Source organism: Mus pahari, chromosome 23, assembly GCF_900095145.1.
Source record: "Mus pahari chromosome 23, PAHARI_EIJ_v1.1, whole genome shotgun sequence".
Lineage (NCBI taxonomy): Eukaryota > Metazoa > Chordata > Mammalia > Rodentia > Muridae > Mus > Mus pahari.
The window spans coordinates 2,938,931-2,955,390 of NC_034612.1; the positions used below are offsets into that span (position 1 = coordinate 2,938,931).

The following is a 16,460-nucleotide window of genomic DNA, read 5'->3' on the forward strand; positions in this document are numbered from 1 at the left end:
AACCATGGGAGTGTCTTCGGGGAGACAGAAGCCCAAGTGATTTCAGAGCGGGCCACCCGCTCACCTCTAGCTCAGGGGAGGAAGACAGTCAGGTACAGGGTAAAGAGACAATGGCTCCTGTCTGCAGCCAGAGCACAAGGTAGGGTGCGGGTGGGGCCTGCCGGCTCCTTGCTGCTGAACACTTCAGCCTACAGGCACAGGTAACCGTCCTTACCGGAGACACCAAGCATGGCCATCCATTCTTCATACCACACCCTTCCAAAGGGAAACCAGGCAGAGAAAGTGGGTGAGAGGGAGCAGAGGCAGCCACGGACCGGGGAGGCAGGTCTCAACACCACTTGCAAGAAACGGATTTACAGAGAGCAACTTCTAACTCTGAGGACCTCAGGGCAGCGGTGGGTGGGCACACGCACCAGGAAGGGATCCATCAGAATACCTGACCCGGCGCCCTCCACGGCCACAGACCCCCTTGGAAATGGCAAGCATATCGCCAAAGCAAGGCTGGAGAAAGAGCTCTGGAAGCTACCGGCATGCTTCGGGCAGCTGGCCTGGTGTGTCCGGGGTGACCGCTGGTGCCTGGGGGTGGGGTGGGGGAGGCGGCTTCTGATGTCACCTTGAAGGCTTAAGAAAAGGAAACGGGACAGAGTAGGTATCAGGAGTACTGAAGCTCTTGGGACTCCCTGGAGTGAGCATGCAAGTTGCACAACGGAGGACACCATAGACCTCATTCTTGGCCCAGCATCTGGCCCAGGGCTCCCACTACAGGGGCTTTTCAGTTAGCGCAACATCCATGTGGGACCTTGATAATCACTTGGCCAGGTGAGCCATGGAAGGCGGTTGGGGTAGGGGCCGAGTCTGTTCCGCTGAGCTGCCTGAGTTGTGTCTTCTCTCCAGGAGGATATGGGTGTTCAGGAAGAACAGGTCCGGTATGTGAGTGGCCAGGGCACGGACAATCCCAACCAACGTTCGTAACGCTTGAGACCCGGGGCAAAGGCTGCCCCACGGAGATCAGAGCAACCCAGATGTGGACAAGGGTGAACGTCACAAGCTTCCGTAGGCTTGGACAGCGATCAGGTAACCCGAGGCGACCGGACACTGTCTGTCTCTTCCTGCTGCCAATGCTGAGACATAAGCACTCGCCAAGGTTCAAGGGAAATTGGCTGCATTATTGCTTTATCCCCCACTCTGAAGCAAACATGAAAGCGACAAGACCCAGGCCAACTGTGCACGGGGCCTCACAGGAAGGACAAGGGTACAGACAGGATGGAGCAGGGCTGTGCTTATAAATCAGATGTAGGCTTTTAGTGGGGAAAGGGGAGCTTATCAAAAAAGGGGAGGAAAAAAAAAAACAAACCCAACCCGCGAGACACCAGTGTAATCCTCGGATGGTGGCAAACCCAAGAGCCATTCATTCAAGCTTGTTTGTCAAAGTCCTTCCCAAAGGTCTGCCAGGGCGGGAGCCCGAGAGCTGATGTCCCAGCCTAGGGCGTCTGGTGAGGTGTACGCAGAGGGCAGGAAGGCCACCTGTCACACCAAAGGCCAATCCACAGGCATGGAGAGCCGAAAGATCTCTCTGTGGACCGGAGCGAGTCCCAGGACAGGGTCTTCCCGTGGGGACCCGGGTGTGGCTCAGCACAGCGTCTTCAGGGTGGGAAGACCCAGGCACGCGAGCGTGGTGGTCAGGGAGGAGTGGGTGGCTTGGCCTCAGGTTCAGACATCTGGCAGTTAAGGCTTGAGTTTATGGGTGTGGTGACATCCTGTCGGCAAAGAAACGACAGTCTTTGGTTAGCAGAGCATTCAGCAACGTCACGCCTTCCTCCATCCTAGGCTGGGGTTCAGGTTGTACCCTGGTGGTGCAGGAGCCACTGGGGGTGGGGAGTGGGGTTCCACCTCTCCCCAGGAAGGATTCTTGGGGAGATGGAGACTGACTGGGACATTCTGACCAGGAGCAATTGAGCATCACCTCAGAGCCTCAACTCCCCTCCAGTGAGTTGCTGTTAGCACAGATTTCAAAACACCACAGAAGGCTCTGGACATGCGCCATAAAGCAAGAGCTGTCTGGGGTGTTGGTCCTAAGCACAGGGCACCTGGGAACCACAACAATGCCCCCTTGTGGCCACATGCTGAACTGCACTCCAGCCCCAACAATATACAGAATAAACACAAGGCCCTGAATCCTCCACTACCATCCCAAGACAGAAATGTCAGGGAATGTACCCATCACGTATCCACCCATATATGTAACCATGTCATATGTGCTGTGCACGTGTCTGTAACACCCCTGCAGTCAGACGCACGGTCTGCTGGGAATTATCTAGAGTGTGCCGGACAGAGCCAGGCGAGGGAGCTCCATGGGGCATCTGCAGGGCATGAGGTTCCAAGCCCCAGGGCCAAAAGAAAAAGTCCACTGTGATTAGCTTCCCCAAAGCACGGGATGCGCCTCTACTGAGCATGTGCAGATGTGTCAGCATCGCTCAGGCAAGAGCGGGGTTGACAAGAAAGCAGAGACACTGTCCTGGGGGGGGGGGGGGGGGGCGAGGTGTCAGAAGCCATCCAGGTGACTTAAAGGGCCGCCAGGAGGGCTCAGTGGGTAAAGAAGCTTGCTGTGCAAGCCTGGAGACCTGAGTTCAATCCCTGGACCCCATGCACAGGTGGGAGGAGAGAACTGACTCTGGAGTTAACCTCCACACCTGCACGGTGGACATGCGCCCTCACACTTATACATACTTATATAATGAATAAACACAGTTCAAAAAACGAGAGGTGCTTTCAAGTGCATGGGAGGATCGTTATGAGGGCTCCATGCAGACCCTAGGCCACTTCACACACAGCATGTTTGGGTCCCCGGATCTCCATGTCAGTGAACCCTTTCTGGACCTCAGGTGGATGCGGAAGAGTCCGACTATACAATCTCGAATTGAATTTCAATTGCATGGTTTGTACACTGAGATTTCCCTATGCAAAACTTTGAAATTTCCCTGGCTAAGCTCACCTTTGATGTCCCCGCTTTCCAAAGGTCTTGAAGGCAGCGGAAAGGTCAGGATTATGGGCTCGGAACCCTGGTTACCCTATATATGCTTCCCCAGACCCTCTCGCCTCTGGTCCCCTTGTATAACCTCCTCCCTCCAGAGCCACACCCCTCCCCCAGTCCTCTGTGCCTCAGCACAGACTGTCCTACCTGGTCAGGCTTGATTCTCATATAGGCTCTGCCTCTTCTTGGACTTCAGTTCCTTTAGCCACTGGGGCGAGCACTCCTCTGACCTGAAACCACAGAGTCGTTGTGAGCTGATCAAGGTCACGGAGTCACCAAACCAATTTTACAAACGAGGAAAGTGGGCCACAGAACAGTCACGTGACCTTTCCAGGTCTCCTCGCACCTCACAACATGGCCACCACCAGCTCCCGCCTGAGAGCTGAGGCGAGGCTGAACAGAATCAGTCTGGTTGTGGTGGGGGCAGCTGCCTCCTCTCTCTGAAGGGCAGCCAACCAGTGAGGCCTCCTGACTCGCCTAAGTCAACGTCTTTCCCAAACATAAGAGGAGGCTGGGTGTCTCCGTTTCCATCCATGTTAGGATGGCTGCTCCTGGCAGGGGTTCCTGGAAACATGGTCTGAATTTCTGGGTCAGGAGGGAGAGGAAGAAGAGAGGCTTCGGCGTCCCTCGTCTCCCCCTGGGCTGCAACTCTGTCAGAGTGCAGAATACACTTGCAGGGAAAACACCAACTGCCACCTAAATCCCCACCACACGCAGCACCCAGCACGCACGCACGCACCACGCAGCACCCAGCACGCATGCACGCAGCACACACCACGTACCCCACAGCAGCATCCTAACCACGTGCAGCAAGTGTCTTTATCCCCATCCTTACCTCTTCTCTTTCTCTGTGGTAGAAGGCAGCACCCGACTGCGCAGCACCCCGGGATGGAAGGGCGACTTAGGACTCTTGGGCTGGGGTGTCCAGCTGAGAGAGTCTCCAGGACTGCCCACTTCTGTCCTCTTGGGCAGCTGAGCCTGGGGAGAGAAGACAGCCGAGGGTCACTGTCTCCTGTCTGGGGACAAGCCCCACGTAGCCATGTTCGCACAGCAACACCTCACAAGGCACTGGGGTGGTCCAGGCCGGAAGTATGGGACTGAGAAGTGAGAGACCAACAGCTTCCTCGGAGTGGAGGCCCCAGCAAACTCACGCCTGCATCTGCACAATGACGCAGAGCGACACTAGAGCCCACAGGCACACAGCAAGGGTGACCGACCGGTAACTTCGGTGTGAGCATAATTCCCCTGGGAGAAGCTAGACATAATGTCACGTCCCTGCCATTCTAGCACTCAGGTGGCAGATGGAGACAGAGGATGTTAAACGGATGATCAATCGGAAGGGGGAGCAGGAGGCTGTTTGAATATGACCGATAGACAGGAAGGGAAGGAGGCTGACAGGTGGACGGAGCAAGAGGAAGAAAAGGCATTGCTGAGTGGACAGACAGATGGAAGGGCGGACAGGAAGGAGCAGACTCATGCAGACGGCTCTTGGGAAGCCTTGGTACCTTCAGCACAGCGGGGTCCATGCCTGGGAACACGGGCATCCTCTGCAGGTGGCTGACAGGGGTCCTCTCCACCCTGGGAGGCTCTTCATCCGATTCATCCCTCCTGGGCGACTTCTCTTCTATTAAGAGAAGCACTTGAAGTCACTGGTGGCCCCTCCCACATCCCCACACGAAGACACAGACGCTCCTAGCCCACTTTGGGCTTGGGCAGTTGGGCATGAGCCCCAGAGACTGCTTCCTGCTCACTTCTCTTCTTCGAACTCTGCCACCTGCTGGGAAACAGCGGCCACAGGCAGATCGCCCCCTCTGGGGTAGGGCATTGGCTGAACCTCTGGCTCCTGACACTTTGGAAGAACAGGTAGCAGAGACACGTTCCACCAACAGGGGGCGATGTGGAGCACTCCAGAGTCTCTTCAAAGCATCCCTAACTGGGTCAGGGGCTTCCTGCTGATGGGTTGCTGGGTAAGGAGTTTCTACCTCTCTAAGAACTGGTCATCGGTGGAGCACAACACATCCTCTGGAGCCCCAGGCCAAGCTGGACACTGGGCATGCTCAGAAAGGTCGGCTCCAGCCTTTCATATCCCCGGGCACGAGCTCAGGGCTATGGAAGCCACAGGTTCTGCTGCCAGGTCTCTGCGAGGGAGTCTGGGTGCACTGTCACTGTGGCGTGGGCTGCATTTGCACCAGGTGGACTGGCATGGTTCTGGCCCAACAGACGCCCACTCGTGTATTACTGAGTCTATGTGAATGCGTTCATGTGTGTGTACCCGTGTGTATGGACATGCCATGCCGCTGGGCACCTATAGCAATCTCTCCTCGCTTTATCATTTTTATTTATTTATTTATTTATTTATTTATTTATTTATTTATTTATTTATTTATTTATTTATTTATTTATTTATTTTGAGACAGTCTCTCACTGGACCTGGAGATCACCAGGTTGGCTAGAAGAGCTGGCCAGCAACCCTTAGGAATCAGTTTGTCTCAGCTCCCTTGGAGCCAAGGCTACAAGTGTACATGGGTGTCGGGGGCCCTGTACTTGAGAAACAAGCACTTTACACATCCTCCTAGCCCCCACCCACTCCCCCTGCCACACATTTTAACCTTCACTTGCTAGCATGGATGGACAATGAAAAGCAAGGACTCCTGGGCTGGCGTGATGGCTCAGTGGGTAAGAGCACTGACTGCTCTTCCGAAGGTCCCGAGCTCAAATCCCAGCAATCACATGGTGGCTCACAACCACCTGTAATGAGATCTGGCGCCCTCTTCTGGTGTGTCTAAAAGACAGCTATGGTGTACTTGTATACATAAAATAAATAAATGGATTTTTTCAAAGTCATATTATATAGTCACAGTTGGCCTGGAACTCATTCTGTAGGCCAGGCTGGCTTTTTACATCATAAAGATCTCGCTTCTGTCCCAAACTGCTGGGATGACAAATGGGCACCGCCCACCACACATGGATTCATTCAGAACACATTCAAGACCCTGCTTACACCAAGTTCTACAGGATGCGAGATCACAGCTTCCTGGGTGACTCTGTCCCAAACCCTCTAAGGTTGGGACACAGGGTTCTTCCCAGGGTTTAGCGTACAGCCTTCCTGCTCACTGCAAAATGCGGGACGCAAGCAGCACGGCATACCTGTGGAATCCTTAAACATCCACGTGCTGTGTGACTCCTCCTCCAGAGGGGACCGGCTCTCGGACTCGCTGAACTGGCTGCGCCGGAGCGAGTGGGAGATGGGCGCCCGGCGACGGCTTCGCTTACTCAGCTGCACCCGGGTCTTGAGGGCACTGGAGTCGAGGACTGAGGTTTGCTTTGGGGGTGGCGAGGAGGAAGCAGGGAGGAAAGAAACTGTAAGCGGAGGGCACCGTCTGCAGGCTGTGTGGAGCCTTGTTCATACGGGGCTTCTCAGGGGCGCATGGGGCGGGGAAAAGGCATGTGTCAAGCTCTAAGGGCACCCTCGATGCCATGAGCCTCGGCTCCCCCACGGAAGCCATGCAGGCAGTGCCCTAGAACACAAGTGGGCAATCAGGACATAGCCTGTGACGTCACTCAGGCACAGGCGCACATATAGACTGGGGGCTCAATACGTGCCTGTTTTCTGTCTGAGTGTATTCTCTCATTCTTTATAACAACCATATTCATGGAGTCCCTGATATTCACTGTGGCCACCATGATAATCCAGGGTGCAGGTAGGAGGGGAGGAATCGCCTACAGAACACCACTAAAGGGGGTACCTTCCATTCCACAGGGCCACCCTGGGACATCTCCAAATGGTCCCCCCAGGACACCCAAGTAAGTCACAGTGGCATCCCACATATGCCTCAGTTTACCCCATCCTTAGGGCCACCAGCATATGGGCAAACTCGGCAGCCATGTCAGCCTGCTAATCCAAAAGACAGGCAGGGGACGTCACCCCTCGGTTATCAGTATGGACTGGGGACAGAGCCAGCTATTGGGGACCTAAGGCTGTTTGCTGCCGCTGCTGCTTATAAGAGCACAACAGGAAGTGCTCAGAGTTCCAGAAGGAACGTCCAGCAAGACCTCTGTGTCGCGTGACCTGTGTTGTGTGCGCACACATGAGCCGCAGCAATGTTCGGCAGCAGTTAAAGCTTAGTGCTCGGTTGTTGAGTAGCAGATCACCTACTGAAATCCTTACAACACCCAGAGAGGAGGGCACCACGCCTGCTTATATGGCAGAGGGTCCCTGGAGGCTGATCTTGGCTCTGTCTACACTCTTGTCTAGAGGTTCCACAGGAAAGACCTTGCCGTGTATAAGCTGGGAGTCTCCTTGGAGGCCTGTTAGGGGCCCCTCAAGGTCAGTTGGAGCATCAGTTACCCAAGAGTTAAGGACAGGGGCCTGGCTATCAGGAGTGAAGTTTCCTTGTAAGTTCTAGCAATGGTCCCTATCCTTCCTTGGGAGGCTCTAGCAATGGTCCCTTATCCTCATTTTCCTTGTAGACTCTGGGGACAGTCCCTGTCCTCCATCCTCCTTGTAGGCTACAGGGATGACCCCATCCTGCACCCTCCAGGAGCTGAGGGTTTCTGGAGCAGGGTCAGGTTCCGTTCTGCTCCTGAAAAGACCAGAGCAGAAGACCGTGCAACCTGGGGCTCAGGACAGCGGACACCTGAGGGATGACTGTGCCGTGGGACCAAGGCAAGCTCAGTTCAGGCCCATGGAGAGGGCCTGTGGCGACTGGAATGGCAGTCAGAGAGTCCTCCGTGCCTGCCGGGTAAGAACCTGGAAAGTCTGCTCTCTGTGTCTGCTCTAGGCAGGGCCCCGGGGCTGTGCGCGGCCGGCCAGGCGAGAGTGGCCAACCGCAGGCAGATCCCTGAGCGCTCAATGGCCGAGATCACCTCTGAGGCCGTGGAGACACATATGGGTTACCAGCAAGAAAGCTAAGCATCAGAGAGAGGAAGGCGTGTGCCCCGAGACGCACAGCTAGTAAGGAATGCCCTAAGCTACAGGGGGGTTCGTGTCCAAGGCTCTGTCCCAGGCTCACTGCAGGGGTTCCTGGCATACAGAGCCTGTCCTGGAGGGGTGACAACCCCACCCAGGTCACAGTTTCCTTTTAATAAACATCTGTTTCCGGCCCAGCCACCTCCGCTGGCTGCAGGCTTACATGGATGAAGGAGAAATCAGCTTCCTCTGCAGGGCACGCATCTGATGGAGGCGGCCCCTCTGGGCCATCTGTGGACTCCAACTCAGAACTGGAGCGGTCCACGCTGGAGCTGCGCCGGTCCCTGGAGCTGTCATGCTGCTCCACCGACGTGGACTCGGTGTATGAGGATAAGTGGCTGCCGGGGGGCTGCTTTCCCGCAGACGCCGCACTGCTGTCGGGAGACTCAGGAGTCTCGGGGCCAAAACTGCAAGGACAGGCGGAAGGTGACAGAGGTCACCGAGGGTCCTAGGACACCAAACCCCAAACACAGGAGCCTGCGGCTCAAGAGTTCAGGCTCAGAGGGCAGCGGGGCTTCCTGGAATATTCCCCCCTCCAGGCAACAGTAGCTAGGGGTCCGCTGTCCCACGAGACACTGCTCAGGTGCAGAACTAGGGTGCTCCTCAGGCTCCAGAGACTGCGCACCACCCAACACAGGAGCTGCTGGGCGCAGGTTACAAAACAGAGCCAAGACCCAGCGCAGGGTGATGGCTGCACATCGGGAATCTCCACAGGAGGAGGCAGAAGTAGGAGGGTCAGGGGATGGAGGCCAACCTGGGTTATACAGCAACCATCTGTCCCTAAAAGTGCATGCACGCCGGGCATGGTGGCGCATGCTTTTAATCCCAGCGCTCGGGAGGCAGAGGCAGGCTGATTTCTGAGTTCAAGGCCAGCCTGGTCTACAGAGTGAGTTCCAGGACAGCCAGGACTACATAGAGAAAACCTGTCTCGAAAAACCAAACAAACAAACAAAAAAGTGCATGCGTGCGTGTGCACACACACACACACACACACACACACACAGAGACAGAGACAGAGACAGAGAGACAGAGAATGATGAATGAATGAGAGGCAACACAGGCCATGAGGAGGTATCTGGTGAATTTCAAGGCTCTGAGGAAAAGAAGCATCAGGTACCTCAGACCTCGGTCCTTCCATGTGGGGACCTGCCAGGACTCATCAGTCCACTTCCAACACCAACCCTGGGGACCTTTCTAAAGACAAAACCCACTTCCCCCGCTCTGCACACTCCTTGATGACCTGCACACCTGATACAATGCAGTGCCTATATGGGAAGCTCATGCTGCATTTCCACTGGGTGATGGCGAGGCAGGTCGGAGGGTCCCTAATAACCAGCAGAGAAGACTGGGCCTCGGGCCTCCTGATTCAGACCAACAGCTGCCTCGATCACCTGGCCAGCCAACCAGTTGGTTAGTGAGTCACCCAGTCAGCCAGTGAGTTATTCAGTCAACCATCCATCCACCCACTCATCCTTCCATCTATCCATCCATCCATCCAACCATCCATCCATCCATCCATCCATCCATCCATCCATCCATCCATCCATCCATCCATCCATCCATCCATCCATCCATCCATTCAGCCAGTTATACAGCCAGTCAGTCAGCCAGCTAGCCAATCAGGCATTCAGCCACCCAGTCAGTCAGTCAGTCAGTCAGTCAGTCAGTCACCCAGTCAGCCAGTGAGCTACTCAGTCAACCAACCAGCCAGTCATTCGTTCAGTCAGTCATTCAGTCAGTCACCCAGCCAGTGAGTCAGGCATTCAGTCACCCACTCAGTCAGTCAGCCAGCCAGCCAGCGAGTTATTCATTCATTCATTCATTCATTCATTCAGCCAGTCATCCCATCAGTAAGTCAGGCATTCAGTCACCTCCTCAGTGTCAGTCAGCCAGCCAGTCAGCCAGCCAGTGAGTTAGTCAGCCATTCATTCATTCATTCATTCATTCATTCATTCAGATGCCCAGTCAGTGAGTCAGTCAGTCTAGTCAGTCACTCATTCACTCCCTCACCCAAGCACTCAGTGGTCCCTCTCTCACTTCAGCCATTCACTTGTTTACTCAGTTACTCACTCACTCAGTCACTCACTCACTATCTCAGTTACCCACTCACTCTGTCTCTCAGTCCCTCCCTCATACACTCAGTCCTCCCTCCCTAACACTCTCAATCTTCCTCTCACACTCAGTCCTCCCTCCCTCACACACTCAGTCCTCCCTCCCTCACACACTCAGTCCTCCCTCCCTCACACACTCAGTCCTCCCTCCCTAACACTCTCAATCTTCCTCTCACACTCAGTCCTCCCTCCCTCACACACTCAGTCCTCCCTCCTTCACACAGTTGGCCTCTCCCTCCCTCACACACTCAGTCCTCCTCGGCTTCTCTCTCTCACTCACACGCTCAGTGGAGACATGAGTACCTACTCTTCAAGGCACCATGTAGAAAATGGCATCTTGAGGGGATTTTGGGTACCACCCAGGCAGGTCACCAGGACCACCGCCGATGGAAACATTGTAGCCACAACCTCTCCTTATACACTGAAAGAACAAGGAGCTTAGACAGTGTTGCACAGGAGGGCTCACCTGACACCCCAGGGGCAGAACCCTCCTCAACCCTGGAGTGCTAGTCTGTTTCCCAACTCCAAAAGGCTTTCATGGTTGGGGTATGAGGCTGTTAACAGGGAAGAGAGCAAACCCGGAGGCTGAGGGAAGTGCCGCCCTCCCGACAGCAGGGGGCACCACTGTCCAAGGCAAGAGAGCCTGGACCCAGGAAGCTGCAGTTCCTCTGGAGGACAGCAGGAGGCACCCGCCATTGGAAGCTCCAAGGTCTCAGATCTTGAGGCAGAAGCTGGGGGAATGAGGTCCTGCAGGGACTCGGGGTCTCTTTGGAGACAGCACGGATAATCAGGTAGTTGGGAGCTCCTGTAGGAATGCTTACAAACACTCGAGGAAGCTCACTCACTACACACATAAGTCATAGGTTAGGAGCGGTGGGAGAGATGGAGGCCCGGGCACAAGCCCAGCTCACTCAGCCACTGATAAGAGTGTTTTTTACTCGGGTTCCTGCCTCTCTCTGAGCCTCAGTTTGCCAGCCTGGCATGAGGTCCAGAGACCACAGGGCTTGTCAGTCAGGCATGATGGGAGCCTGCAGTAGATGCCAGACACCTGCTCTTTCTGTGGAGGAGGAAGGTGCCCTGGGGAGATTCATCTCACTGACCCTGCGCCCCCCACGAGGGAGGGGTGAGTTCTCCACCACCTCCCGTCTGCAGTTCCCAACAGCTGCCCCAGGGTTCCTTCCCAGCCACGCAGAAGAGGGTCCTTTGAACCACATACATGCTCGCACTGCTTATAGTGTGCAGACCATGAATCATCAGGTAAGTGTATACACACACACACACACACACACACACACACACACACACACATACACACACACACACACTCCTGACAGCAGACACACAAATGCAGTTGTGACCCTGGGGCCGACAGTGGTTCTTTGGTTTTACACTTTGATGTTGGTTGTTACTGTTCATTGTTGTGCACAGTTGTTTCCTGGGCTTGGGGTGGACCCAGGGCTGCTGTCTGTCCATCTTCGGTGTGTTTACATAGTGGAAAAACACACTGGACACAGAGCTCACCATGAGTGGCACATCCTGCAGCGCAGCGCAGCGGCACCAGAGTCTCATGGGAGAGACCAGGCTTTGGCACTGTAATATGGCATTGTCGTCTACAAATGTTTTAAGGCACGTGTGGCGCTGACCTCATGTTTGACGAACCTCAGAATGTTTTGCTACCACAAGGTACTCAGACCATTGCCTGCACTGCTGACCTGCCTCCTGTTTACAGCAGTATTCAAGTTTACTATGTCTCTACGTCTGTCCATGTGGGTGTCTGTCACTCAGTGTGGCTGTCTGTATGTCTGTCCTTGTGGGTGTCTGTCCCTGTGGGTCTGCCTGTCACACAGTGTGGCTGTCTGTACGTCTGTCCATGTGGGTGTCTGTCACTGTGGGTCTGCCTACCTCTGCATGCTCCTGACTGTCCATACTGCTTGCCTGGCTGTCAATATATTACACTTTATTTCCATCTTCTTGAGGTTTTCTTATGCCCTTTGTATAACAATGGCCTCTTCCTGTTACAATTTCCTAAAATACAGAAATCTCTGAGGCAGCCACATAGACTCTGTGCCGAACAGTTTTCTGTCAACCTGACACAAGCTAGAGTCATCTGAGAGAAGGGAGCCTCGATTGAGAAAATGCCCCCATTAAGATGAGACTGTTGGCAAGGCTGTAGGGCGTTTTCTTAATTAGTGATTGATGTGGGTGGAGCCATCCCTGGGCTGGTGGTCCTGGGTTCTATAGGAAAGCAGGCTGAGCAAGCCATGGGGAGCAAGCCATTAAGCAGCGCCCCTCCATGGCCTCTGCATCAGCTCCCTGCCCTCACTGCCTTTAGTAGTGAACCGTGATGTGAAAATGTAAACCCCTTTCCTCCCCAAGGTGCTTTAGGTCACGGTGTTAATCACAGCTTCAGAAATCCTAACCAAGGCAGCCTCGGTCCCATCCGTGTCACCTGGGACCCGGCAGCCACACCCAGGTAAGTCTTACCTGCCCCCGTTCTGGTGCTGGTCTGCCCAGGTCCCATACTGGCTGTCGGCTTCCTGCACGAGGGTGTCAGTATCCTTGGCCTCGGGTGCTCGCCTGGAGAAACACTGCTTCAGCTGGTTCTGCAAGGACACCAGGAGGGAGTCAGGCACAGATGGACACACGCCCCGCAGCACCCGATTCCCCACTGCAGACCAACGTCCCGGTCTGCCAAGACAGGACAGGAAGCAGCACTTTCTGGGCTCAGATGGGCACTCTGGATGGACTGTGGCTTGGTTCCGATATGAATGTCCCCCTGCGGCGCCTGTGTGAACACCTGGTCTCCGTTCGGGAGGTTATGAAATCTTTGGGGCATAACGGCTTCACCAGCAAGCAAGGGCTGATGGAGGCCGGCTTACAGTGAATCTGTCCTGCTTCCCGCCCAAGCTGTTTTCAGATCCTCCATACGAATGAACAAACTTCTACCACCAAGGACCAGGCAGCCCCTGTGGCCAGGACTTCCCACCACAGTGGGCTGTGCTTTCTGGAGCGGTGGGCAGGAGAAAACCTCCCCTCCATTAACCAGGACCCCCTCCATTACCCAGAACCCCTCTGTTAACCAGAATTCCCTGTTAACCAGAACCCCTCCATTAACCAGAACCCCCTCCATTAACCAGAACCCCTCTGTTAACCAGAATTCCCTCCATTAATCAGAACCCTTCCGATAACCAGAATTCCCTCTGGTAACCAGAACTCCCTCGGTTAACCAGAACCCCTGGGTTAACCAGAATTCCCCCATTAACCAGAACCCCCTCAGTTAACCAGAACCCTCTGTTAACCAATCCCTTCAGTTACCCAGAACCCACGCCATTAGCCAGGGCCCCTCATTTAACCAGAACCCCCTCCGTTAACCAGAATTCCCTCCATTAGCCAGAATCTTGATACAGCGCCAAGAAAAGTAATTTATCAGAGCCAGGTACAGACAGGGTCCTGATGGGTGTGACCTGGCCCTGTCAGTGCCCCTGTCCAACATAGTGCAGCAGCCCATCTTCTCCCTCCTTCACTACTCTAGAAACACCATGCAGGCCTGTTCCCACTTTCCAGATCTACCAGACCACCTCCCAGCCCTGTCCAGCCAAGCGCCTGCACAGCAGTGACCCTGAGCCTGTATCAAGTCACCTGACACGAGGCCACCTCATAGAGCTCAATCCTACAGGGAAAGGGATGCCCTGGACCAGTGGCGTGACCTGTAAGGCTGGAAGCAAGGTCACCACAGAGCTAGCTGTGGGCCCCGTCTAGTGCCTGACATCAGGGGTGGCTCATGAGTCAGCGTGACACCTGCCCTGCTGACATCCCCACTCATCCGGGTGGTGTGAGAAAGGCCTTGTCTTGTATCATCACCATGGAAACCAGCCACTATGCCCTGGAGCGCTCAAGAGTAACCATAAGTGGCCTTGGGAGGGCTACTAGATCGGCAGTGATTCAGATGGCCTCCCAGCCGGGCCTTTCATAACTCTCCCAGCTACAGTCTTTCAGTGAGGACTCTGGAGGTGGGGGACGAGGGGAGAGAAGATCATCCTGGTATGGTTTCCTCCCACTTCAGAACATCTTGGCTGAGCAAGAGAGTACAGCAGCATCGGGAACAGCCTTTCTGTGTGGCCTCAGGGCCAGGGCCCACCTCTGTTGCAAAGGAGTTGTAATGGAGCTGGAGCAGGGGTGGGGGGGCTCATTGGTAGAGCATCTGTCAGCATCTCAAACACTCACTTATACAGACACACCTGTGCGCACACACAACCTACACATTAATACAGACACATATGCAGTCATACATGCACACACACAGACACACATGCAGACATGCATGCACACATAGCCACGGAGACACATGCACACACACATACACACACACACACATGCACACAGACACACAAGCACACATGCACATATATGCACACACACAGACCTACATGCACACACAGACCTACATGAACACACATGCATACACATGCACACATACACGCACACACATCCCCACATACAGACACACATGCACATACAGACATACATGCACACATAGACATATAGACACACATGAATACACATGTACACACATGCACACACATTCCCATACACAGGCACACATGCACACAATCACAGGGAACATCTGTAAATAATCCATCACCCAAATGAAATATCCTGGTTGATTCTAGTCTGGGATTTTCTTTGGGTCAGTTCCTCCACATGCTCGCTCCTCATTGGTCAGAGAACATCCCTCTGTGTGGGACACAGTGCCAGTCACCTAACAGTCCCAAGGGTGGCTGTTAAGCAGCTGGCTGTTTTTACACTCACAGTCAGCTACAGGGTGTTCATCTTCAGGCTGTCAGAGCATCTCAGTGCGTACTCCCCAAGACTGAGGCAGCACAGGAGATGGACCACAGCATATTATGGGGTGGTGGGACCTCCAGCTTGCATTTTTGCATCCAGGGAACATGGGACATGTTCCAGGGCCTGGCACCCTTGAATTCTCCCTGGGACTCAGGATGGAGCAGATGTCACAGATCTTCCCCAACTCCACCCAAACTCAATGCCAAAGCCTTCCAGGAGATCTCGTGGCTGCAAGGCCCCACAGTCAGCTGCTTCCCAAGGGACTCGCAACTCTTATACTTTCTAGAAAGCTTTATGCTCAGAGTCCACATGAAGGCGAAACCTTCAGCTGACTGTGTGTTCTCTCAGCTCTGCCCAAACCCCCTAAGCCCAGGGCGAGCAGACAGACAGCGAGTCAAGACCTCTGAAGCGGCAGCTTCCTGGGCAACACTGGGTTCCCTCGCTGCAGGGGCTCACAGAGGCACAGCCAGCAGCTCCCAGGGTTTTAAATCAATGTGTGGCTTCTTCCCTCCCTACAGCAGCACAGATCTTAACCTCACCTGTTCTGAGCCTCCGAAGTTCAGGCTCCTCCCTTTGAAGCCTCCCTGTTTGTGATTGAATGCTAAGCCCCGTTTCCCCTCCCCCACCCCGGCCCGGCCCGAGAAAACAGGTCCTTCTCTTCTATCTCCTTCCACAACGCTGCAAGCCTCCACCTGCCCTACACTGTTATGCTCTCTCAGCCCCCAAAGAGATTAAGAACCCACAAAAGACACCTTGTGTTCCCTGGTGACCCAGGCAGGTGGTGCATGTCTGAAAACTCAGAACAAGCTTGGTGGGATTGGTTCATGCCTATGATCCCAGCACTTAGGGGACTGAGGCAGGAGGATTGCTGTGAGTTCTGGGCTATGTACTGAGTTCTAGGCTGGCCAAAGCTTCATTGAAAGGCCCCATTTCAAAAGCATAAAAGCAAACAAAGTAGGCAAAAAAGGAGAGGTAAGTCTTGATAGGTGGCAGCGCCCTGGTTCTGCCATAGTTCTGCTAAGTCTTAAATCAGGGGAACCAAATCCTAGACAGCAGACCCTGGGGCGGGGGTGGGAGGGAGCTTGGAGGCCGTTCAGTCTGCACTTTGCCTGCAGAGGAGGAAACCGAGTGAGGCACAGGAATTAAGCAGAGCATAGCTCTTGGTTTGCAAGATGAGTGAGCCTGGAAGTGGGGGGTGGCTACGTTTGTGGGATCCACAGCTCTTTACAGACCCCGCCCCTGCCACCTACTTGCTCTACCCTTCCCACAATGCACCAGGAGGTTCTGATAATGACACACAGAAGAAAACAATGTTTGAAACCCTCAGGAAAGCCCGGGTGGCAGTGCACGCCTTTGATCCTGACACTCAGAAGGCAGAAGGTGGCAGATCTCTTTTCAGAGTTCAAGGCCAGCCTGGTCTACATAGGGAGTTCTAGGACAGCCAGAGCTACATAGAGAAACACTGTCTTGAATGAATGAATGAATGAATGAATGAATGAATAAA

General features: G+C 54.4%; 1 protein-coding gene across 7 annotated transcripts in view; it reads right to left on the reverse strand.

Moving 5' to 3' along the window:
* Nucleotides 1-9: 9 nt before the first annotated feature.
* Kiaa1671 (KIAA1671 ortholog) overlaps nt 10-16,460 on the reverse strand; it is a 130,855-nt gene continuing 114,404 nt past the window's right edge. For all 7 annotated transcript variants that reach the window (XM_029533606.1, XM_029533611.1, XM_029533609.1 and 4 more), the window contains 7 exons: nt 12,596-12,714; nt 8,164-8,407; nt 6,179-6,353; nt 4,537-4,655; nt 3,867-4,009; nt 3,179-3,261; nt 10-1,757 (listed from right to left, as the gene is read on the reverse strand). In XM_029533606.1, coding sequence (XP_029389466.1) covers nt 3,183-3,261; nt 3,867-4,009; nt 4,537-4,655; nt 6,179-6,353; nt 8,164-8,407; nt 12,596-12,714 — 879 coding nt within the window. In that variant the 3' untranslated portion in view covers nt 10-1,757; nt 3,179-3,182. The remainder of the gene's footprint in view (nt 1,758-3,178; nt 3,262-3,866; nt 4,010-4,536; nt 4,656-6,178; nt 6,354-8,163; nt 8,408-12,595; nt 12,715-16,460) is intronic.